At 46.7% G+C, this 25,973-nt stretch overlaps 1 protein-coding gene across 2 annotated transcripts; it reads right to left on the minus strand.

The window, feature by feature from the left end:
- Nucleotides 1-9,495: 9,495 nt before the first annotated feature.
- Nucleotides 9,496-15,169, minus strand: LOC114592701 (17-beta-hydroxysteroid dehydrogenase type 6-like). 2 transcript variants are annotated; one of them, XM_077923809.1, is made up of 5 exons: nt 15,039-15,169; nt 13,600-13,921; nt 12,709-12,967; nt 11,992-12,149; nt 9,496-9,899 (listed from the first exon to the last, which is right to left on the minus strand). In XM_077923809.1, the coding sequence occupies exons 2-5, from the start codon at nt 13,910-13,912 to the stop codon at nt 9,841-9,843; spliced, it is 789 nt and encodes a 262-aa protein (XP_077779935.1). In that variant the 5' UTR covers nt 13,913-13,921; nt 15,039-15,169; the 3' UTR covers nt 9,496-9,840. The 2 variants fall into 2 exon arrangements, with proteins under 2 accessions (XP_077779935.1, XP_028576825.2); XM_028720992.2 differs by having other exon boundaries at nt 9,496-10,058; nt 15,039-15,168.
- Nucleotides 15,170-25,973: the final 10,804 nt, after the last annotated feature.

The following is a 25,973-nucleotide window of genomic DNA, read 5'->3' on the forward strand; positions in this document are numbered from 1 at the left end:
CAATAGGACTGTGCCCCCACCAATGCCTAACCGCCACTCGAGCCCAAGCTCGCCGCCAATACCCTCAAACCTGTAATCAATCCCTAATCCCTGATGTAATGTCTCTCAACCAAACATCATTTCCCTCATCTCTGTAGAGGGCCACCTTGGTGTACTGGATCTCGGGATGGTCAATGACCCGTCCCCCAAGCGCTGCCACTCTACGTGCCACAGTACATTGCAAGATCTTTCGGGCTCTATTCACCGCAGCGGGAGAATGACAATTTCTCCACGTGCGCCTTTCTAGCAAAGATGACCACAGAATGCTAATGCCGGGGTAAGAGGTGAGTAGTTCCTCAAAGTCCCCAAAAATATTCCATTGCAAATCGATGGCTTTACGGTACACTATATCATTTCCCCCAAGCTGAATTACTAAGGCATCTGGGGGGCCCTCAATCACCACTCTGTTCATAACAATCAGCATGAACTCGCATCCCTCTCCTAGCCATCCAGGTGACATCAATGTTTGGCGGTAAACCGAGCCTAGGCCAGGAGCCCAACATAGCAGCCCGTTTAGCAGCCCAATGCACGATACTGTGGTCCACGATCCATATCCGAATTCTTGTGTCTCCTGAAAGGTAAATGAAATAACAAGGCAAGATCAGTCACCGGCTCTTTCTAACATATGTTTTGTAAGCATCTGATTTCCATCGCCCCATGTCCTTAATTCTTTCTGCTGAAAGGCCCATATGTACGGCAGTAGTAGCTGCCCCAATCCTGAAGGAATGAGCTGCGAATTCTGCCCTGTTGAGGCTGCAGGCCACTATCGCCATCCGCATTACCCGAGTAAACTGGTGCCTAGTCAGGGGAGAACCATCGTTGTGGATTAATAACGGCCCGGGCAAGCTGGGTCTCAGATATAGGAAGCGCCTGGTATCTTTTACCGGGCAAGGCCCTGCTTTCTTCGTTGAAAGTAATCTAATTAGCGCCCCTTTCCCTTGCTGGTCGGTCTTAGAACTGCTGACTTGTACGACCAGGTCTGAGCACGAGAGGGTCAAGTCCTGCCACAATATACCCCGTTGTGTATTTTCTGGGCCTCCTTCGCATACCACCTCACCTATCCGGAGCGCTCCAAAAAATGCAATGGAATATGCTGCTGAGAATATAGCTGTGCTTCAAATTTTGACCAGCATATGGCTCTCAATTTTCTGTGAATTTGGCTAAGGATGTCAAATGTAATAGGCTTCCTTTTATCCTTGCTGGGGGCTCCTGCCTGCGCCAACCTTCGAGCACTTTGCGCACTACAAAGTCTGCACATGGGTCTGTGGAATAGGCCACTTTGGAAAAGAAGGATAGAGCGGCCGAATGAATGTTCAAGGTATTTGATGCCCTCCCTAAGTTTTTTAGGTGTAATAAGTATTTTAGGACCTCCTGTTTTGAAGGGGAGGATGTGGTATTCAAGTTGCCTGCTCTGTTACGGAAATTTAGGAAGTCCACCCATGCCATAGCGTATGTTCTCTGAGTGGATGGCGCTAATGCTGCCAATACTCCCTCCATTATCTTGAGTTCCCAAGGCGCCAAAGGTGCTCTGGGAAAGGCAGCGGCGATTGTTCCGCCTCTGGTGCTAACGAGCGGAAGCGATCCATCTGGATATGAGACAGAGAATCCATAATGTCATTGTTAACGCCTGTCACAAACTTAGCAGAAAAATAGATGTTACATTGAAGACATAGCAGGACAAAGGAGCTTAGGAGGCTTCCCACCCTTGGGGAGCGTGAGGATTGCGTTGAAAGGACCGCTACGACCGCCTGGTTGTCGGTCCAAAAGCACACCCTGTGGTTACAAAATACCTGCCCCCATAAGTGAACTGCCACTACGATGGGAAAGAATTCTAAGAAAGTAAGGTCCCGCCACTCAGATGGCCAGCGTTGGGCGCACCACTGACCCTTGAAGTAAACCCCGAAACCTAATGATCCTGCCGCGTCGGACTGTACCTGAAAATCTGCGTGAAGCAGCAAGTTGTCTTTCCATAGTGATATTCCATTGCAATTATCAAAAAACTGAAGCCATACCTCCAGGTCAGACTTGACCGCCCTGGAAAGGCGCACCCTGTGTTGCGGAGCACGCAGGCCCACTGACAGTCTAGCTAGACGGGTACAAAAGGGGCGCCCCAGAGATATCACCCGGCAGGCAAAATTCAAGTGACCTAGCAGGGACTGAATTTGTCTGAGGGTAACCTTTCTCAATGGCAAAAGCTGCCGATTCAATTCCCTAAGGGTGTCTAATTTTTCTTTTGGCAACCTGGAGGACTGCGCAACCGTGTCTAGTTCAATGCCTAAGTACACTATTTTGGTAACCGGGCCCTCTGTTTTGTCTGCCGCCAAAGGGACTCCGAGTTCCTCAGCTAAAGAGACAAATGATGCCAGTAAACTGGTGCACTGGGGTTCTTTAGCTGCAACGAGAATAAAGTCGTCGAGGTAAAGCGAGACCCTGATGGAACCTGTTTTAAATTGAAATGTCCATTCCAGGAACGTACTAAGAGCTTCGAAGGCTGCACAGGCCACCGAACAACCCATGGGCATAGCTTTGTCGACAAAATAAGACCCTTCAAATCTAAAGCCTAACCAGCGAAAATTGTCAAGGTGCAAAGGGAGGAGACGGAAGGCCGATTCAATATCACATTTTGCTAGGAGCGCCCCCTTTCCAAATTTACGGATCATCTTAACCGCTTGATCAAATGACGTATATTTCACTGTGCAAGGCTCTTGGGGTATGGAGTCGTTGACGGAACCTCCCCTTGGATATGAGAGATTATGGATCATACGGAACTCCCCAGGGGCTTTCTTGGGAACTATGCCCAGGGGGGAAATGTGTAGGCCTTCAATAGGAGGCTGATTGAAGGGACCGACCACCCTCCCCGCTGCAATTTCCTTTTGAAATTTCTTTCTGGCTATGTCAGGCATTTCCCACACTGATTTTTGGTTGGGAGGATCGCCCGGGTTGGGTGGGAAGGAGACCGGAATTCTAAAACCTGTGGAGAACCCTTCCCAGAGATATGCCGCTGCTGTTTTATTGGGGTATGATTCTAATAGGGCTTTTAACGGGTGTAATTTGATAGGTGAGAACGCTAGGTCGAGGGCGACATTATTGGCGGTTCCCTGCATTTCTCTGTGGGTGTCCGGAGGTACCCCTGGGGCCTTGGTGAGAGTACCCCCTGCCGCCCCGAAAGGGCTGCCTTCCTTTAATGCAGGCAGAGCCCGGGTGACTACCAAGGCACCTTTCACATTCGTGGGCATACTTACAAGCCGGTCGGGAACAGACCCCCCTGTTGAAGTCCCAGCATTGTTGACGGCGCTTAGGCTCCACCTTTCCCTTTTTAGGAGAATCCTGAGATTTCTTTTCAACATATGGACCTACATGATCCATCCAATAGTTCTGGTCCCTCAGTTCCCAGCGAGTGGATGGCAGAAGTGACGCATTTCTACGAAAATCCTCGTCATAAGATAAGGCAGCATTCTCCCCTGCTATTGTGAATGCCCGTGTCACGTGTGCCATGTGTGCTATAAGATGCATAGCCCGCTTGTGATAAGTGGCGGAAACTACACCCATAAAGACCTGGTAACCATCTAACCAATTATCAAAAGTGTGTTCCGCCCGGGGGGGGGGGGTGTCCTATATCCCCATTTCCCATAATTACGTTTTTTCTCCCCTTTACCAGTCATCTTAGTCGGGGGGAGGAGAGTGAATATGTCAATGTAATCCCCGTTGAGTATTTTAGTCCTCTTCTTCTTAGATAAATGATTGCCTAGTATAAAATCAGTGGACACATTGGTGGATGTTTTTACATCTTCCACCAACGCCCCCCTCTTTCCATTACAGGGACCCATTAAAGGACTTGTGGTGGGAATTAGCCCTCCTTTCATGCACCCACAAAGGGAGCCGAGAAATATCCTCGCCCTGGCCCCAGTAATCCTCCATGGGAGCGTCGCTATCCGAATCTGAAGAGGAGGTACCTGACTCATCCTTGGAGTCCGACTTCCTGCTCTTCTTGCCGTTTTTCGCTGTGTGCTTCCGCTTGGACTTCCTTTTTCCACCCTGCTGAACAGCATCGGCTACCATTTGGACCATGGCCGGGGTGTCTTGGCGTCCCTGTTGTTCCTCCTCATCGGACGATCCAGAGTCCCCCTCCACCGTCGTGAGCTGCTGTGATGAATCCTGAAAGAGACTAGGCATACCTATGTCCTGATGAGAATTAGTATTGTTGGCTCCCCCAGTAGGAGCTCTGCCGCCTGAGGAACCCGAATTGGACCCAAGCAAGCCACAAAATAATCCTTCCGATGGGGCTACAGGGTAGCAGCCCACCGGCACAGAGAAAGCTCTGCCTGCACAGGTAGTGGCTTTATTTTGAAGGCAGTGGCTTTATATGAAGGTAACGGCCGCCCTCTTAGCACGAGAGGCTATAATGAAATGGCTTAGCCTTTCCCAGCACCCGGCAGCTTAAAATTGCCGCTGAGATGCGATGCTGGCCAGGCCGTGCCTCACCTAAAATGGCGGATCACTTAAAATGGTGGCGCCAGCAGACGTTGTCTTGGCAACAGCGTGGCTATAGGGATTTTAAACGGGGGAAATTCCCCCCCAAGGTACGCCGTAACACGAATAAATTCAAATAACCAGATAAATTTCAACCCTGAATGAATCGCTAATTATGCTCGCTGATTGCCTCTCCCTAGTTGGCCACCGAAAACAAAGCCTGCCTGCACCACGTGGGTTCAGGTAGCCTAGCGACGCTGTGTAGCAGCGACCAACAACCGGCAACACACACAAGCGACCGCTTCAATTCAGACTGCAGTTTAATAAAATACGCGACTAAAACCCTTTGGTACTGCTGACTCCTGCGTCCTCTCAGCTACCAATAAAATTATTAATCTTTCCCCTGCACACAGTTAGCAAATTTTATGAAAAGTTAATCGGCAGGCAGCAGCTGCCTCACCTAAAATGGCCGCAGTTCAAGGGAAGGAAACCTCCGACCATGTGGGCTACCACAATGCAATGCTGCTCGAGCTACCGCGGCAACCTTCAAAAATGATTATGCTGGCTAAAACCCCCAAACCTCAGGGGGCTGCTCTTTCCCCCGCTCCCGTCACAGCTCATGCAACCAAAACAATGCCCCCTTATAAGTTACCACTCCATGGAGAGGAGTTGAAGCTCCCAGACTGCAGGGAAACTGCTGGAAAATACCCGTGAAATTCTGACACTAGCCCCTGACTCGCGGAGGAGGCGGTTGCATTGAAATCAGCCTCGGTGACTTCCGGGTTAGCGACAACGGCTAATGGCGGATTCTCTCCGAGCTCCAGAGAGAATCGGCTCCGTGGGAGACGGGTCCCGTCGCGACGGCAACGCGGGGACCCTTAAAAACCACAGGCGCTGAAACCTGTGGACGTGGTGGCTCAGTGGGACCATTTGCGCCCCCCCAACCCGCGAAGAAGCCTTTTTAAAGGCTTTGGAGTGGGGGAAGGTGAGTGGCGCGGTGCTGGGAGCTGATCGATACTTCTACGGAGTGAAGCCGCAAGCCATGGCCGGAGAGCGCTGACTTTTTTCCTTGAATTTGGGACTGCAAAACGACAACCCGTGAGTAATAAGAAATCTGGACTTAAAATTTTCTTCAATTTCTTGAATTTCGGTACGGCCGGGGGAGGTGTCAAAAGGAAGTCCGCCCCCCCCATTCATGTAGATAATCTGAAGCAAGAATTAAACAACTAAGGTCGAGAGAACTTTTTGTTTCCTTGTGAAATTAATGTTATTAATTCCACGATTTTGAAAGAATCAAGAACAGCCTTTTTTTTTTTTAAGAAAAAGAAGAGAAACTGACTGGTAATCCCCCTCCCCCCAAAACCCGGGAGGGATCCGTGAAAGAGCTGGCTCTGGAGACATAAGAAATTTGACAGCTGTCAAACGAGCTGTCAAATAAGAAAAAGTTGCTTATTGATATTTTGGCTGGTAATTTGTGTCGAATTTGGCTCTGGGTTGTTGGAAATAAAGAAGAAACAAAACTAAACAAAGTAACTTGACTGTTGGAGGAAAAATACTAAGTAACTAAATCCCTCTAGAGGGGAATTAGAGACATTACAATGGCAGCAGATGGAAAAATACAGGCAGAGCTTGAGAGAATGTTTTTTCTTGTGGGAAAATTACAAGATCAACAAAAAGCTTTTGCAACAGATGTTATGGCCTTGAGTCTCAAAGCAGATAAATTTGCTGACCGTACAAAGGAACTGATTCAAAATACTCTGGCAGTCGAACAAGAAGATAAAGTTATTGTTTCAGAGGAGGAAGAAGGAGGTGTTGGAAAATTGACGGAGAAAGAGAATAACCAGAAGCCTTTAAAAATGTATTATAAGGGAAACAAGTATTGGATGATAGAAACCTGGTTGGCAATTGAGAAGGAGGATCGCAGAGATTTCTTTATGGGAAGATTGGAAGACCTTGGGATTATAAATTCGTACAAGGCGAAAGATGGAGCCTTTGGACTACTTGGGACTTTTGGACTTAAAAGGAATATGAAACATCACCTGGGCTCCACTTTTGAGTATGGAGGTTTGGCTGGAAGAAATGCAGATCCTATTGGGATAGAGATTCTCCGAGACATGAAGTTTAAGATAAAGGACCGTCAACAAAACCGGCTGAGAGGGACTGAGAGATAATTAAGGGCCTCGGATGTGAGGGATCCAGGCTGAGAACTGATAGGACAATGGACATTCTCTGGGGATCAAAACCAGGAACGGGGGGAGGAAAGCTGGGATTGTAAAGGGTGTATAACTAGAATTGAATGTCTTTGTTACTTGGTATTTCTATGAAAGTTGGGAAATCGTGGGAAGGGAACTTGGGTCGACCTTAGAAAAGGATGTACTGATGGGTGTTTAAATCAATTATATGGGTAAAATGTATAAGGTTAAAAACTAAGTATATATAATTTTGAAAGTTAAGCATATAAGCTAATTCAATAAGAACTTGCTGAACTAGATATTGGAATTGGGATACAAGAATGGGAGGGGAGGGGAAGTCTGCAAAAAGGGTTAAGAAGTTAAGGATCTTAAATTATACATGTTTGTGTTTGTGTTTGTTTGTTTGTCTATGTTGTGTATTGTGTGTCTTTAAATTGTGTAAAACTTAATAAAAAAATTATATATATAAAAAAAATGAAATCAGCCTCGGTGAGCGGCATCCGGCACGACGAGGTCACTTGAACCTCCAGAATCCGGGTGCTGGCGGGCGGGCAGTTATGAACGAAAACCTGCAACTTAAAACGCCCCCAGTGATTTCAGCTCTGATCCATAAGATAGGCTCCTAATGCAGCGACTCTTTGACCGTTGTCGGCGACTGCTCCGTCCCACGCGGCCGGGATGCGAACGGGACAGATCACGGAAGAACGGCGAAGCAAAACACTGGTAAAAACGTTCCAGCTGTAGTGGAGGAAAGAGGAGGGGCCTCGGCTGGAGCCGGGTTAAATAGCCAAGGCCCCGCCCCCGGAGCCAGCCGATTGGCTGTCCTGGTGAGTGAGGTGAACGGGGATTCCCTTGTTCTCGCAGGGGCTGGAGCCAGCCCCCGCGCGTGTGGGGGAGGGGTGTGAAGCCCGCAACCCCACCTTTGCCAGCACGGAAGTGGCTTTTTCAATTGCAATCCAATAATTGCCTCATCATAACAATACCAATTTATAATACAATTATTAATACCAATGGTTCCAATGCTGAATTATATAATTTAGATAAAGTGGCCCCCTGTGTGCTAAATTTGATGATTCTATTATTTTCTTTATTTCTGCCTTCCAAAATCTTCCAGTCATAATAATAATCCCTTATACAACAACTGCAATATTAATAACTTCTATTCGTGTTGACACGTTAAATGATTTATGAAACTACAAGTGAGGAACTCAAACTACATCCTTGTTCTTCCTGTGTGAGGCAATTCTTCTGACTGTGGTGTTTCTTCCGGTCCTTGTAAGATGTTATGTCTCCCCACCTCAGTTGTTGCTGTTATTCTTCATGCCTTGGGTGGAGCTGATATCCCAATGTTGTTCCAGAAATTTCTCCCTTGTTTCATCCCGTGCTTCGTTGTTTTGCAACTTTAACAAATCCTAGAATACATATCAACCAAAATATAGACCACAAGAATAATACTACATCCACACTTCCAAAATCTAGCATACATCCAAATGTTATGCTAGGTGGGACCTGGAACAATAATTGTCTCTTCTTCTTCTTCTTCTTCTTCTTCTTCTTCTTCTTCTTCTTCTTCTTCTTCTTCTTCTTCTTCTTCTGAAATAATTTTTATTTGAATTTTACAAGATTATAACAATACCAAATCCATATCCACTATTAGAGATTTCTCTGAATCTTCAGACTTCCCCCTTCCGCTCCATGGGCCCTATTATCAAACCTACCAAGTTTGTTGATGTTGACCGGTTTTGGCACCTAAGGTTAGATAACTTATGCATTTAGGGGCACCAAGGATCTTGCAAAGAAAAGTGGCTTGAATTTGTTCGACCCTTTCCCTCTATTCTGACATATGTAGGGATAGAACAAAGATGTCCAATCATTTGTATGGTGGATGGGGAAAGACTTGGTAGGTCAGGCTTCCAGAAGACCTAGTGGACCAGCCTCCACCACATCTCATGTACCTAGAATGCCCCAGATCTTTTCTGTGAAGACGACAGATGCTAATCTTGCTGCACCCCAAGTTTCTTAACTGGGGTCTGTTCATACATCATAAAGGTGTTCATAGGAATGTAACTTGCAAAAATTCAGAAGGATGAGTGTAGGGGATTGGAGGTTATGAAGAATGACCAACCAACCAACCAACCAACCAACCAACCAACCAACCAACCAACCCACACCTTCCATATTCTCTTAGCTTTCACCTCTCTCCTCCTGCTTTGAGGTAGCCTGCCTAGGTTTTCCCAGAATTCTTATCCTTGAGTACATCGAACACAGTTTTCAGTCCATGTTGGGTCCAGTGTTCTGCTCCCCTTCCTTCTGGGTTGTGGGTCAGGGCCTCCAGTCTCACACCCCTAGACAATTTCTCCAGCTGCTTCCTCTCTGGCACATGGGGAATCTCTTCACTGGACATCTCCTGCCCCAGGGAATCTTGCTACCAGGCTAGATCTGGGGGCACTTCCTTCAGAATCCCTGGGCCCACCCCACCCACATGGTGCTCAGAATCCACCCCCTTTTCCTTACTCATGGAGCTATACAAAGACATATTATTTCCCCAGTGACTCTGGGCGACCTTGGTTGTTGCTGCCAGAATTGAGACAGGGCCCCACACATTTCCAAAAGGGAAGATAGCCAGTCCTGGAGAAGGAAAACTCTGGTTCTAAACCTCCACTGCCTTGCAGCCAAACTCATTCATGAGAAAGTCATTGGGACACTGAGGTTAACCCTGAGATAATATCATGATCCTGCCTTTAACTCTGTGTACTTTGGGGATCAACCAAAGGTATTAATTTGTTTACTGGAGTAGGACATTACATTGCAACAGATAAATATTTTAATAGACTTCTACTCTAGAATTCTAATTGTAATGCAATAAAATACATTGTATATATAAAGATATAAAAGTAGAAATAAACTACAATTAAAAATCGCTGAGCACCCTACCCTGGCACATTGCACTTGCTGCAACGGGTAGCAAAATGATTGAGTGGTCCAGCAAGACCTTCAGCAATTCTCAAGTGGTCCGTGGGAAGAAAAGTATCAGAACCACTGGTTTAGAACTTCAGAAAAGAGAAACAACGGAACATCGTTAATAGTGCAAAGACTTCCTTGGTTCATTTGGAGAACTGACATGTTTCTTCAGAATATTCTACACGGCTTGTGCTGGTTTGGGCCAAATGCATCTCCATAGGAAGTCAAAAATGGAGTCTGGCAAGTAAGAGAGAGGAACATATAAGAGTTTGGCATCCCATCCTGGACAGTAGCGGATGCGAGGGGAGCAGGAGGTCAGGGCATGTTCTATAGAGTCCGTGACCGGTTGAAAGTTGCTGCTGCCGGTGAAGTGGCAGAATTTTAATAATTTGAGACCTGTGTGTGGGATATAGGAAAGAAAAGAAAACTTAGTGATGCAAAAACATCTATGTATTTATTTCTGCATTTATTTATTTTTTTATTTCTATGCTGCCCTATACCTCCGCAGGAGATAACCTAAATATTTTGGGTTCTGAAGGGATAGGTTAGCTTCTGGATTTCTCTGCCTAGGAGGTCTAAATCTAAGGAGGAGCATTGGGAGCATTTTCTGTTGCTTTAAGATGGAACCTTTTTCAACAGGGGATTAGACATGGTCAATCTGTGTTTCAGGCTGTAGGTGGGGCTTGAGAGTTGAATGTGAGGGTCGCCATATGCCGGGTTCAGGGGCAGGCAACCCAGGATCTGTCTCTGTCTCGGGCAGGGCCGGATTTAGGCTTGATGAGGCCCTAGGCTACTGAAGATATTGGGGCCCTTCTCCAGCTGTCCTTTGTCAACAACAAATTGTCACTGTTTTTTGTGTTGAATATATGCTATATGGTAATTTATGGACCTAACAGGTATCTAAAGCCATTTGCACATAAGAAAATAAATATTTTATTGAAGTATTTTATTTTATTTGTTTTTTATCTTATATTTTTGAAATGTACATCTAGGTTTTTTCCCCTTTATATTTTTTGGGGGGGACCAAGAGAGTGGGACCCTAAGCCATAGCGTGTTTAGCTTATATGTAAATCTGGCACTGGTCTCGGGCTCTGGCAGGGCAACCTGCTCGGGTGGCTGGGGTAGCACTCCAAGGGCCAGGGCAAGCTGCCCATAGGGGCAGGGTTTTTTCTGTTATTTTTTTGGGGGGGGCCCAAGCCGCCCATAGGAGTTTGGCACACCGCGGGGCCTCCGGAGTCTGCCTGCTTCCTCCCACTCAGCCGCCCTACAGTTTTGGGGCAAGCCACCGTGTCACTCCCAGGAGAGATGTGTGGCTTGGGTGCGCTGCTGGCCCCGTGGTGAATGCCTCCCGGCATTTTGTCCCCCCCCTCAGTGGTGACACACGGGGCGTCCACACCCACCGCACCCCCTTCCTCCGCCTCCTCTGGGTGTCTGTGCGTCTCTCTCCCCCCTTCCTCGGTAACCTCTTCCCTTTTCTCCACTGGACTCGACCGTGTGTGTGCTTATGTGTGTATAACTGTCTCTTTGTGTCTCCTCTCCATCTCCCACAACTGCTTGTGCTTCCCTTTCCATGCAGTAAACGAGGAGCCCAGAGCAGCATCCTGCTGGCCCCACCCGCCCAAGGTCCTTTGCTCCACAACTGCAGTGTTGGGCTGTGTTGGTCTCCCACCAGGGCCATCTCTCTCTCTCTCTCCCTCCCTTCTATGTGTCTCCTTATGTATCATATATGCCAAATTGAATCAAAGATCAAACGACAGGATAGGAATGTGTGTGATTTCATATCTCTCCAGATACAGACCTGAACGTGTCACATTAGCTAGGTTCTGCCCCCACTCCTAACTATAATCAGCATTGTAAATAGACTTCATACCCCCCCATCTCCATCTACCTCAGTCACTGAAAAGGCAAATGGTTAAAAATATCAGGGATATTGGCCAGTACAGTGTACATAACTTAGCCTTTTATGTTTTTAAGGGGGGGGGGGGAGTTTCATTCACACACACACACACACACACACACGCGTGTGTGTGTCAGTGTGACCATTGGAGGGGGAATGTGTTCCAGAAGCTTGGGAATCATAACAACATTTTACTGATGGGTGGAGAGGGGTGGGATTTGGAAACCAGCAATTTAGCCTGGTGGGTCTCAGGGTCTCTCTCTCTCTCTCTCTCTCTCTCTCTCTCTCTGTGTGTGTGTGTGTGTGTGTTCCACTGCAACAGTGTGACTTATTAGCACATGTTTTAATTGCAGGCTTTGCAGTTATAATAGCTGTGTGCTTTTGCACATTGCAAACCAAACTGAATTGTTCCCCCCGCACATTTCAACTCACTGCGCTCAAAGTAGTGCTGCCCATAGGCTTCCTTGATGTCAGAAGGGACTTGGCTCCATGCATTCTTGTAGCTCTCTACCGTCTTTGACTGAATGGGTGTTTTGAAAGAACCGGGTTCAATAATGCTGACTCGGACCCCAAAAGGATGCATCTCTCGCCTGAATTGAGGAGGAAAAAATCAAGAAACACGTCCAGAAATCAAGAAACTGAACCAGAATAATAAGGAAGATTATGAATAATAAGGAAGATCATGAATAATAAGGAAGATCATGAATAATAAGGAAGATCATGAATAATAAGGAAGATCATGATTTGCGGTCCATGGAATAGAACATCTTTCCTTGAAGAAGAAGAAGAAGAAGAAGAAGAAGAAGAAGAAGGGAGAGAGGGAGATGTGGTGAAATGCAGCTTCCTGTCTTCTTCTGTCTTGAGGCAACAGGGCATTGTCTATGACCAGGCATCAGGCATATTCAGAGGCAGCCACCAGGAGGTTGGTGCTTACAACTCTTGCTGGTACATTAAAATGGTTTCCTCAAGGAAAAGAGCTGACTTAGGTGTGCAAACCCCTGCTGATTACTTGGTAAGTCTCTGGTGCAGTCCACATGTCCCAGCACCTGCTCTTTATTCATTGCTGTCCTCTGCTTGAAACTTAGCTGGAGAAGCAGACATCCCACTAAAGCAAGGAGAAAGAGGAAGATACAGAACTATCATGTTTACCTCAGGATGTCAGAGAAGGCTTCCACGCTGTACTTGGATGCGGTATAGGGTACTGCAAAGCATGCCAATCGTCCCATTATACTGGACATGTTGACCACCCTCCCTCTGGCTCTCCTCACCAGGGGCAGCATGTGTAGCGTCATGTCAATCATCCCAAGAAAGTTGACACCGATCATCTTTGCAACGCCATCTTTGGTCAGCCACTCACTGGGAGCTGATGGGGCAGCAATGGCTGCATTGTTCACCAAACCCCAGAGCCCTGTGTGAGAAGAAAAAATTATTCTTATTGTTCCAGGTTCCCATCTGCCTTAATAATTCGATATACACAATTCTTTGGAAATGTGGGTATATCTGCATTTTTGTGCGCGCTCTCTCTCTCTGTCTGTGTGTGTGTGTGTGTGCAAGCAGATACACACAATGATACATTTCCCATTAATACTATATGCACTGCCAAGGATGACGCTGTTAAGTCAAGGCACCCATCTTAGCTTCTCACCCACACATCTTTTGCTCACTTAGTGCTTAGGATCCCTGCACAGACACTCTTGCAACTTCAGTCATTTCCCTCTGTCAAATGAGCACAGCACTGAAGTGGAGGATAGTATGGAGCCCTGGGCATCAATTTGCACAGTAGCCACCTGATTTCCCTGCATGCTGTCAGAGAATGGAGTCTGTTTTATAATAATAATCCGTGCAAACAAATGCACTGCTTTTCATGAAATATTTCCCATATTGTAGTCCAAAATCCCCCCCCCCCTACTCTGAGGTGTAGTCACTTTGGGAGTCACTTTGGCCACATTTTGTGGGAAAGTGGAGTAAAGATAAGCAGATGATGATACAGATAATCCCTGGCCTGATCCAGACCATGGAAACAACAGAACAAAAAGCTACCTTTGTTCCCCACTTGTTCTTTCACCCACTCCGTTGCTGCCGCCACACTCTCCTTACTGGTGACATCCAGAACGGTGGTTTTCAAGTGCTCTGATGTGTCCTTGTCCAGCTGCTCTGCCCCCTTCTGGGTGGTACAGGTTGCCAACACCAGCAGACCCCGGGCATCCAGCTGCCTGGCAAGTAGGTTTCCAAAGCCAGAGTCACACCCCGTGATGAAGACATATTTCTCCGTCAGGTTCTCCACCGTCTGTCTCTCCTGGTACCATCGGTGAAGGAAGTAAAGCCCCAGCAGGGCAGCCAGGTAGAGCCACATGGCTGAAACCTGCAGGGAAGATAACAGACAGAGTATAAAGGCCAAAGGCACTCCTGTGCATCAACAGCAGGGCAGCTAAAATCTCCATGGAGAATATGAATCTTGCAGAATGTTATAGTCAAGGACACATATGTAAGGAATCCCCAATTAGATCTCCCAATACCTTTTTTATTTAGAAGTAGCATCAGGATCCACAGGCCTGTGTTGCTTTCAATCAAGGTCTCTATTGTGGAGTATCCATAATAAAAATGTATGGAAGGAAAGTGCTTAATGTCACGTAAATAAATGTTTCATAAAGGTGCTATGAGACTCACTCATTCAAAAAGAACCTTCCCTTCTCTGCAGGTTAACACTGGAGCAGAATACTTAACCCACACATTTTTTAATGTTGGGTAGCTCACAAACACCAATGGGACCCCCTCTTCACTCTAAGCTCTCAAGAAGCATCTTCGTTCTTCCCTGGATCATGGATCAAGCAACTCTGATTGACACAGGAGAGACTGTGTAGGTTTGTAGGTCCAGATTACTGCCAGGGAAAGCATAACCCTCTGGCTGAGGGCTGGCCACCCTTTTCTCTCCACTCTCCACTCTCTGTTCACTTCAGCTTCCCCCCTGGATTTCCCCTGTCTGCTTTCCTCTCCCTCAGGCTTTGCGCATTCACTTGTGTCTGCACGCACGCACACATTAAATTAAGCCAATACAGTGGTACCTCTGGATACAAACGGGATCCGTTCCAGAGCCCCATTTGCAACTAGAAGCAAACGTAACTAGTGATGGCACGTCTGCGCATGCACGCACCGCTTCTCGCTGCTTCTGTGCATGTGCGTGACGTCATTTTGAGCGTCTGCGCATGCGCAAGCGGCGAAACCCGGAAATAATGAGCTCCCTTACTTCTGGGTTGCCGCGGAGCGCAACTCGAACGTGCTCAACACGAAGCGCATTCCACCCGAGGTATGACTGTACAAGATTAAGCAACACAGCCATTGAGTCATAGGTTCATCATCACTGCCCGAAAAGGGTGTGCTGGAGGACAAGCACAAAACTTGGTCCTTGCACAGATGTCATAAGATGCCTTTAAACATAGCCATGAAAAATCAAAGACTCATTATTTTTATGAGTTTCTTACCTCCTGTGTAGAACTATCAACTGCTGGCAGTTGATGGGGTGTTGTTCCTGAACTTGGAGTCCTTTGTGTTACACAACCAATGCTTGGACTTTTAAACCTTCAGTCCAGAAGTGTTGGAGGCCTTTTTCCATTGGCTGGGGGCATGTACCAGTTTCAGATTTCAGATTTCTTCTCTGCTTCTACCTCTGATGCCCTCTAGGTGTTACTAGGAGGGAACAGATCCTTCCAGTTAGGCTGGGCATGGAATATTTGCTCATTAAATTCAGAAAAAAGAGGAAAAATACAAGTACGTTTGCCCTTCTGTGTGTTTGTGTGGTGTGTACACAATCTACACACAAACACACACACATTTTTCTTATGTTCTGAATATAAAAAGACACTTTTATGGGCTTCTTATAAATGGAGAAAGAGAGAGAGAGAGTGCAAGAAAGAAAGCAAAAAGTGGAGCTATATTTCCTGATGCACACAATTGATTTGCTTAAATTGGAAAAACAACTCTTGATCCTGTACCTCTCATTGTATTCTCCAGTTCATCATATGACAAAATATGTCATATGTGTTTAAAAATCAGGTCAATAAAGAATGGGGGAAATAAAATGGATTATTTAAAAAATATTTGCAAACATTTAACTACATTAGCAGGAAGAACACAACACAATAAGTTAAATAATAACTTATTTGGAAACTAAAGAGTAACAATTATAAGGAACTATAGGGGAAATGTGGGTGGCGCTGTGGGTTAAACCACAGAGCCTAGGGCTTGCCGATCAGAAGGTCGGGGGTTCAAATCCCCGCAATGGGGTGAGCTCCTGTTGCTCGGTCCCAGCTCCTGCCAACCTAGCAATTCAAAAGTACACCAAAAAGTGCAAGTAAATAAATAGGTACCGCTCTGGCGGGAAGGTAAACGGCATTTCTGTGCGCTGCTCTGGTTCGCCAGAAGTGGCTTAGTCATGCTGGCCACATGACCTGGAAGCTGTATGCCGGCTCCCTCGGCCAATAAAGCGAGATGAGCGCCGCAACCCCAGAGTCGGTCACGACTGGACCTAACAGTCAGGAGACCATTAACCTTTATAGGGGAAATGCAGAAATAAAAGTGAAACCAGAAGATGAAACAGAAGGGGAGGAGGGAAATCAAATTATGTTTTTATTTCTGAAGATGTACTACATTTCATATCTTTTGTAAAACTGAAAACTCAAAAAATAAAATTAACAAACAAAACAAATTGGGTATCGGACCTTGAGCAAGTGGTGCAGTGATGTCAAAATAAGGCATATGACCTGTTGGATGCTGATGCTGGGCTTGCACAATATTTGAGCTCAGCGTTGCTTATTTCTATAGATGTAGATAGGATTATACTGTTCCTCTTTACTAAGCTGTTCAGTAAATAAACAGTTAGCTAGAGCTATTGTTTATACTTCTTTTAGCTTGCCTCTGCTCCAAGCAGCTCATTGCATAATGAAGGTGATAACGAACCTGTCTTCCTGGCCATCCTTCTTATCATGTATATTTCTTGTCTATCACCTCCAGGGTTGCCAGATGCACTCCTTTGTTGTTCTCAATTTATTTACCCCAAAAGTATGCATGCTTAATTAGTGTTTGTAGTTTAACTTTGTCCCCACGTGGGGTTTCTTGAAATGCTCAGAGGAAATCTGATTGGTTCTTTTGAACACTGTGTGAAGGGTTCTTTTGTCAATAAAATGGCCTGGATGGGGGTGTGGTTAACGTACTTCCTCCGAGAGCCTTGCCAGTCAAAGCCTCGTGTCTTACCGTATTTTTCACTCCATCGGACACACTCCCCCCAAAGGGGAAATGTCTGTACGTCTTATAGAGCGAAGTAAGCAAGAGCCACTCGTGTAAGCGGCTCCTCTCCCACTTTCCTGCTTCAAAGCAACCACGGCGGAGGGAAGGAAGGGGACCATGGATCCTCCGCTGCTCGTGGCTGCAGCGGATTCCCTCCTCCCAGGCTCTCTTTGAAGCAGCAAAGTGGGAGGGGAGCAGCTTACACTCGTGTAAGCAGCTCCTCTCCCACTTTCCTGCTTCAAAGCGGAGGGAATCCGCTGCAGTTGCGAGCAGAGGATCCATGGCTCCGCTTCCTTCCCTCCTCTGTGGCTTGCTCGAAACAGGGTGCTGGGGTGCAGGGGGGAAAGAGGGCAGGAAATAGATGCCGGGCAGGAAGACACAACCACACTTTGACCACTGGAAAGTCCACCTCAGCCTCCCCAGATTTCCACTGAGACGGCCAGGCTTATCTTGATGGCCATAAGAGCTGGAAACTTGCATGGGCTGTTTATTTAAAGACGAAAGCATGCAGACACGTGAAAGAAATCCTCCCAGGTTCCTGGACACAACCCACGCTTGATGTTCACACAGGTTACATGGATGGCATTGGCAACTGGAGGAGCAGCATGGTTAAAGAGCAAGTCCTGGTTTCAAGCTTAAGATCAGCTCTTTCGTGGTGGCCTCAGATAATCCTTTGGCTGCAACGGGAATCCCTCCCTCCCTCCCTTAATTCAGTACTTTCCATTTCAATATTTCAATACGCTGGCATCGGAATCCTGGCTTCACTCGTGCCTCTACCGCCGTTTGCGCCAGCCTCTGAATCATGGGACTCCTACCTCGCTCGGTTCGACTGCTACCTCCAAGCCAACGAGCTGACGGAAGTATCACAGGAGCGTAAGCAGGGCCTATTCCTCAGCCTCTGTGGGCCTGAGGTGTTTGAGACAGCCGAAGCATTGGTTGCGCCTGTAGCAGTCCAGGCAGCACCGTGGGACATGATTAAAGAGAAGCTCCACAACCACTACGCACCAAAGCCGTCCAAGATTTCTGCCTGCCATGAATTGGTTCTGTTCAGTGATTTCACTCAGTGATTCAGCTCAGTGATTCAGCTCAGCTCAGAGGGTGGCCGCATCTGGCTGTGCTCTGATGTCCATCAATCCCATCTTCGTTGCCAGTGTTAAGTTATGGGTGAACATATCAGACGACACAGCGATTCTTCAACAGCTCTTGTTTATTCACAGGCCAGGACAGAACTGAACTGAAGGGTTCAGTCAGCCTGCTTATATAGAGCTCCAGTAAAACGTAACTGTAACAATTTTCTAAAACTATCCAATCACTGAACGTCACTTTCGATCCCATATTTGCATAACTATCTACAGTATCCCCCTGCTGGCCCAGGGTGAGAACTTCAGTACATAACAGTCATCTTCCAGATGTGCAAAGAACCACCCTCTCGACACTAAACGTGACAGCAAGCCTCACACTCAGATCTGAAGCATAAATGGGAACCTAGGAAGCTGTCCTATAAGGAGTCGGACCCACTACTCCATCTAGCTTAGTAATGTCAACACTGATTGGGAGCAGTTTGCCAGAGTTTCAGGCCTGGAGAAGCCGGGCATTGAACCTGTGGTGTTCTGCATGCAAAGCCACTGAAGTTACAGCTGTTCCCTTTAAAAACAAACTAAGATTGTAGTCCTCATGGTTCTGAAGAAAGGGCTAAGTTAAATAGGAACAGAGGGACCTTCCCTGTACCACGTCAGGACCCGTGAGCCCATTGGGCTCAGTTTTGTCTTATGGGCAGAGGCTCACCAGGGTTTCAGGAGACACACCCTCAGCCCTACCTGGAGAAGCTTTCAAGGACTGAACTTGGGATCTTCCCCATTGAGCTCTGATGGCTCCCTCCCTTCTCCTCCCCTCCTCCTCTGCAGGAGGCCTTTCTTGGCTTGTCGTTATAATGTATATATGTCAAGGGCTTTGAGATGCATATAAAGTCAGGCTCAGCATTATTAACTGGACTTAGTTAAGCCATGGTTCCCCTTCCTAGCCTCCTCTGAGGCTTGCTTTAAAGCAGCAAAGCGGACAGGAGCCGCCCGCTTTGCTGCTTTAAATAGCTTAGTACAACATTTGATTCAGAATGTTTTTGTGTTTTCCTCCTCTAAAAACTAGATGCGCCTTATGGTCAGGTGTTCCTTATGTGGTCAGGTGTGCCTTGTGGAGCGAAAAATACAGTATTTTTATCAGGGTCCAGTCCTTTTCCTTTGGCCTCAGAACACAACTTAAAAAAGTATTAGAAACAGCTAAAATCAGTAAGGCAATGAATGGGGAAGGAATTCCATGGGGTCACCTTAACTCAGCCTCTGTCAAGAGCTGCTACGATTGCCAAATAACCTGAAAGATTATTGCTTTGTGCCTTTGACAGCAGCTTGTTCTGTGAAGTCACACAGTGAAACTTCATTTTGTATGAAGATAAATGTTTCTGTCTGATATTGTCCACTCATCAACCTGATTCAAAAAGCACAGATACAAGATATCATAATCAATGCTGCAAGATTTTAATTTTAACTGACAAGCTGTTGCAGGACCTCAAACCGATTAGTCAGCATTTGCAGTGTAGGAGAAGCCTCTGGAGTCATTTTGGATCTCCAGCAATACTAAGATCAAACATAGCAATGAAAAATCAAAGACTGAACAATTATTTTTATGAGTTTCTTACTTCCTCTATAGAACTTTCAACTGCTGGTGGTTGATGGGGTGTTGTTCCTGAACTTTGGTGTCCTTTGTGTTATACAACCAATGCTTGGACTTTGTGTCAAGCTTCAGTCCGGACAAATTGGGGGTCAGACCTTGAGCAAGTGCAATATGTGGTGCAGTGATGGTGAAATAAGGTATAAGCTGTTGGATGCTAATGCTGAGCTTGCACAATATTTGAGCTCAGTGTTGCCTATGTCTATAGATGTAAATAGGATCATACTGTTCCTCTTTATTAAGCTGTTCAATAAGCAGCTAGCTAGAGCTATTCTTTATACTTCTTTTAGCTTGCCTCTGCTCCAAGCAGCTCATTGCATAATGCAAAATTTCTCCTTTCCCACAATAACACTGTGAGGGAGGCTAAATAGAGCAGTGGCAACATAAAGAGTCTTCTAGTGAACTTCTTGGTGGAGCAGGAATTAGAAATATCCTCCTCCAAGTCCTGCCAGGGGTGTTTGTGCCTTCCGTTCCGGAAGTCCGTTCAACTTCCAAAATGTTCGGAAAACAAAGCGTGGCTTCTGACTGGCTGCAGGAAGCTCCTGAAGCCAATCAGAAGCCAATCAGAAGCCGCACCAGATGTTTGAAAATCATTCCAGTTTTCGATTGTTCAGGAGCCGAAATGTACAAGCTCCAAAGCGTTTGGCAACCAAGGTACGGCTGTACTTTAATTGTACATTAGCACCTGTTGTTGTTTCTTTGCTTATTATGATAGTAGTTAATAAAACTTGCTTCTACTGCCTAAAAGTTTGAGATCCAAAGAACTCGCTGCTGCCTCAGGATGACCAGGGCTGGGTGGTCATTGGGGAGGCATAACCACTGGGCATTACACAGTTGTCCAAATGAGCCAACAAGCTGTGGATGGAAAACAAGTCTAATTGCATATTTTAGGATCCTAATGAGAGGCAGATTTGGTCATCAGTACCTTAAGGAGAAGTAATTTATTATTATTATTATTATGAACTATTGTCTGATGCAACTGAAACTGCAATGCTTTACCACTCATTTACTTAGGAAAAAAATACATTAAACTGTGGGACTTCAGACCAAATGGACACTCTCAATTTTACCCGTGGATGCTATCTGTCCAGATTTTAATTTGCTTCTGAACTAATTTTAAGATGTATTTTAACTAATTGATTGCCTGTTTTTATGTTCTTATGTTCTTCGTATACCATCTTAGTTTCATGATGTTAGCTGCCCTCAGCCCAGCTCTGGCCAGGGAGGGTGGGACACAAATAAAAATTTATCTATCTATCATCTATATCTTTCTATATCTATCTATCTATCTATCTATCTATCTATCTATCTATCTATCTATCTATCATCTATCTATCTATCTATCTATCAATCATCTATCTATCTATCTATCTATCTATCTATCTATCTATATCTATCATCTATCTATCATCTATCTATCTATCATCTATCTATCTATCTATCTATCTATCTATCTATCTATCTATCTATCATCTATCTATCTATCATCTATATCATCTATCTATCTATCTATCTATCTATCTATCTATCTATCATCTATCTATCTATCTATCTATCTATCTATCTATCTATCTATCTCAGTGTTTCCCAACCTTTTTTGGGCAAAGGCACACTTGTTTCATGAAAAAAATCTCGAGGCACACTATCATTACAGCCCCGTGACGTCAGTGCGCAGCGTCACACCGGGAGGGACGCACGAAAGTGTAAGTTTCAATTTTTTCCCCTCCCCCTTGCCTTCCTTCTGTGCCAACCGCCAAAAAGCCAAGAAAAAAGCCAAGACTTTAGGGCAGCAGGTCGACACGGAAGAAGCTCCTACCTAAGGACAGGTGCGACGGCCGTGTCCTCTTCTGCCACATTTGGAAGCCCTGCCTCACGGTCGTGACTCCCACCCTGATTTCTCCCCGCAGGTCGAGCGGCACAGGCAGCCCAATGTGTCCAGCCCAGACACAAGCCCCGCTTCCCCACTCTAGATCCTGAATGCGACCAAGTGCTCTGGACTCCCGAGCAGGGTGGGAAAGAGGACTCGCATCTGGTAGCCTCCGGGCTCCTCGCCTGCTCAAGGGATGGCATTGCAGGCAAGCTGCCGGCCGTCGCCATCGCCGCCCCCTCATGCGAGTGGACCTGCCCGGAGTGGTGGGCCGGGGGAGGCTCGCTCTCTGTGGGGATGTGGCCCGCACGCACGGCCCCGCTTCCTCCTGCCCAGGGCTGAGCTCCTTACCCGCGATCTCGGTCTCGCGCACGCGGATCCCACTTATTCTGAAGCTCGCGCCACTAGCCGGGGCTCTCACACCGTGCCAGGGCGAGGCGGCGCGGCCCACTGACGTCATCGCGGCTCGCCGCCGCCCTCGACTTCCCTGTTCCCTCCCCTCCCTCGGGTCGCCGTGGTTACCGAGGACTGCAAGCTGCTCGGGCGAGCGTGGGGCATTAAGTGGGAGAAGGAAAATTAAAATTAAAACTCGCCTGAAGGCCGCCTCTCCGGATACAGTGGTGCCTCGCAAGACGAAATTAATTCGTTCCGCAAGTCTCTTCGTCTTGCGAGTTTTTCGTCTTGCGATGCACGGTTTCCCATAGGAATGCATTGAAAATCAATTAATGTGTTCCTAGGGAAACCGCCTTCAGACCAGGTCCGGGGACAGTCTGTCCCCCGACCTCTTCTGAAGGCTGGGGGGGGGGACAAGGGCTTTTCTTCCCACCCCCAGCATTTTAAAAAACCCCGGGACAGCGGAGGACTTCTCCGCTGTCCGGGGCAATCTTAAAATGCTGGCGGGCGGCATTTTAAAATCGCCCAGGACAGCGGAGGACTTCTCCGCTGTCCGGGGCGATTTAAAAGCCCCTGGGAAGGCAGGCAGGGGGGACAAAGATTTTCGCCCCCCGCCCGCCTTCAGAAGAGGTCCTGGACCTCTTCTGAAGGTGGGCGGGGGCGAAAGTCTTTGCTCCCCCCTGCCTGCCTTCCCGGGAGAGCGGAGAAAGGCAGCGCATTTCTCCGCTGTCCCGGATGGCTTTTGAAGGTCCTTGACCTCTTCTGAAGGCGGGCGGGGGCGAAAGCCTTTGCTCCCCCCTGCCTGCCTTCCCGGGAGAGCGGAGAAAGGCAGCGCGTTTCTCCGCTGTCCCGGACGGCTTTTGAAGGCAGGCTTTTGAAAGCCGTCCGGGACAGCGGAGAAACGCAGCGCGCCCTTGCCGCTGCCCCCCGACTTGGCTGGAAGGCTGGCGGGGGGAGAAGCCTGCTCCTCCCCATCGCCAGCCCCGCAAACTCGGGGGACAGCGGGAGAGGCGCAGCGCGCCCTTGCCGCTGCCCCCCGACTTGGCTGGAAGGCTGGCGGGGGGGAGAAGTCTGCTCCTCCCCATCGCCAGCCCCGCAAACTCGGGGGACAGAGGGAGAGGCGCAGCGCGCCCTTGCCGCTGCCCCCCGACTTGGCTGGAAGGCTGGCGGGGGGAGAAGCCTGCTCCTCCCCATCGCCAGCCCTGCAAACTCGGGGGACAGCGGGAGAGGCGCAGCGCGCCCTTGCCGCTGCCCCCCGACTTGGCTGGAAGGCTGGCGGGGGGAGAAGCCTGCTCCTCCCCATCGCCAGCCCTGCAAACTCGGGGGACAGCGGGAAAGGCGCAGCGCGCCATCCCGCTGTCTCCCGACATGGTTTGGAGGCTGGCGGAGGGCTTCCTCCTCCCCCAGCCCCGCAAGCTCCCAGAGCGATGCCAAACCTGCGCGCAGCTTCGGCATGGCTCTGGGTCCCGTTCTGGGGGAGGGGGAAGCTCGGGCTTCCCCAGCCCCAGCCCCACGCCTGGCGGTGGGGGAATAATTTTTTCCCCTTTATTCCCCCCCGCCGCCAATTTTTCCCGCGGCACACCAGGCAACGTCTCGCGGCACACTAGTGTGCCGCGGAACACCGGTTGGGAAACACTGATCTATCTATCTATATCATCTATCTATCTATATATCTATCTATCTATCATCTATCTATCTATCATCTATCTATCTATCTATCTATCTATCTATCTATCTATCTATCTAATCTATCTATCATCTATCTATCTATCTATCTATCTATCTATCTATCATCTATCTATCTATCTCTATCATCTATATCTATCTATCTATCATCTATCTATCTATCTATCTATCTATCTATCTATCTATCTATCTATCATCTATCTATCTATCTATCATCTATCAATCTCTATCTATCTGTCTATCTATCTGTCTGTCTATCTATCATCTATCTATCTATCTATCTATCTATCATCTATCTATCTATCATCTATCTATCTATCTATCTATCATCTATCTATCTATCTATCTATCTATCTATCATCTATCTATCTATCTATCTATCTATCTAATCTATCTATCTATCATCTATCTATCTATCTATCATCTATCTATCTATCTATCTATCTATCTATCTATCTATCTATCATCTATCTATCTATCTATCTAATCATCTATCATCTATCTATCATCTATCTATCTATCTATCTATCTATCTATCTATCATCTATCTATCTATCATCTATCATCTATCTCTATCTATCATCTATCTATCTATCTATCTATCATCTATCATCTATCTATATCTATCTATCTATCTATCTATCTATCATCTATCTATCTATCTATCTATCTATCTATCTATCTATCATCTATCTATCTATCTATCTATCTATCTATCTATCTATCTATCATCTATCCATCTATCATCTCTATCTATCTATCTATCTATCTATCTATCATCTATCTATCTATCTATCTATCTATCATCTATCTATCATCTCTATCTATCATCTATCTATCTATCTATCTATCATCTATCTATCTATCTATCTATCTATCTATCTATCTATCTATCTATCTATCATCTATCTAATCTAATCTATCTATCATCTATCTATCTATCATCTATCTATCTATCTATCTATCATCTATCTATCTATCTATCATCTATCTATCTATCATCTATCTATCTATCTATCTATCATCATCTATCATCTATCTATCTATCTATCTATCTATCTATCTATCTATCTATCTATCTATCATCTATCTATCATCTCTATCATCTATCTATCTATCTATCTATCTATCATCTATCTATCATGCCTTTCAGTTCTCAATGGTTTCAGCACTCCAAGTTATTGACATCCACACTATGTAAACAATAAGCGAACTGACAAAAATTTAGCCATGTGGAAAGTTATTTTCTTTGGCATCCAAAATAGTTCCAGATGTTCCTCATTTGATTTAGCTATCATAGGGAGCACTGGCGGAGGAAGAGGAGTGCGGGGGGAGTGTGCTGCCCCTGGCAGCGCAATCCCGGTGGGGTGCCATTGCGGCTGCCCCCCTGCCCTAGCTGGGCACCACGCCCCCAGGACCCCGTCTACTCTTTGCCCCCCGGTGCTGGAGCATGAAGCTCTGCAACTGATAGGAAGAGATGCCCAGAAGGCAATCTTTCCCCAGAAGATTAAATTTGTCTCCTGTGTTGTTACAGGTCTAATATTTCATTAGTTTATTTCTAATATGCAGGTTGCAAATCATTCTAACCGCTCTTTCTGCACACCAGCAGCAGAAAGGAAACCTACGGGACCACCTCTCCTGGTATGCCCCGCGGAGGACCTTAAGGTCCATAAATAGCAACACTCTCGAGATCCCGGGCCCTAAGGAAGTCAGATTGGCCTCAACCAGGGCCAGGGCCTTTTCAACACTGGCTCCAGCCTGGTGGAACGCTCTGTCTCATGAGACCAGGGCCCTGCGGGATCTGATTTCTTTCCGCAGGGCCTGTAAGACAGAGTTGTTCTGCCTGGCCTTTGGCTTGGAATCAGCCTGACCCCTCCCCCTCTTTCCTTTTACTTCTGTGATGGAACTCCTATTTGGGGATTTCCCTGACTTTTTTCTGGCCCATGGAGGACCAGTCTGGATAGTTGGCCTTGGTGAAGATTTGATGTTTCCTCCCCCCAAAGAGTTTTTGATCTGGGCTTCCACTGAAATGAGGCTGCATTTTAAGTTGTACTTGAATCCTGTTCAAGTTGTATTTTAATCAATTGCTTTTATACCTGATGTTAGCCGTCTTGAGCCCGGTCTTGGCCGGGGAGGGTGGAGTATTAATATATATAAATAAATCTTTAAAAGTCATTTGTGGAGTCTTTCTCTATATATGTACTAGAATTCATGCACCAAAGCAAGCTGGCCGGGTCCAGCCTCACCCTTCCTACTCTAGTTGAAATGTAATTTTACAAGCACTCTGCCCATCTTTCTATCAGAAGGAGGGATGTGCTTCCGCAAGAAAGTTACTCTCAACCCCAGGCTTTCTTCTTGCTCTAGACAAATGATTTATCTGCTCTATCCATACATTCCCTCACCAACAGATTTCCTAATTAGTTTAAAGAAGGCAGTTAAGTTTCACCAATCATTGCCAGAAGGGAGG

This window comes from Podarcis muralis, chromosome 2, assembly GCF_964188315.1.
Source record: "Podarcis muralis chromosome 2, rPodMur119.hap1.1, whole genome shotgun sequence".
In the NCBI taxonomy this organism is placed as follows: domain Eukaryota; kingdom Metazoa; phylum Chordata; class Lepidosauria; order Squamata; family Lacertidae; genus Podarcis; species Podarcis muralis.

Coding starts and splice junctions, on each gene's coding strand:
- LOC114592701 (XM_028720992.2), bottom strand. CDS start 13,912: ATGTGGCTCTACCTGGCTGCCCTGCTGGGGCTTTACTTCCTTCACCGA. Junction 12,968..13,599: donor AGAACAAGTGGGGAACAAAG/GTAGCTTTTTGT, acceptor CTTCTCACACAG/GGCTCTGGGGTTTGGTGAAC. Junction 10,059..11,991: donor GCAGCACTACTTTGAGCGCA/GTGAGTTGAAAT, acceptor TCCCACACACAG/GTCTCAAATTATTAAAATTC.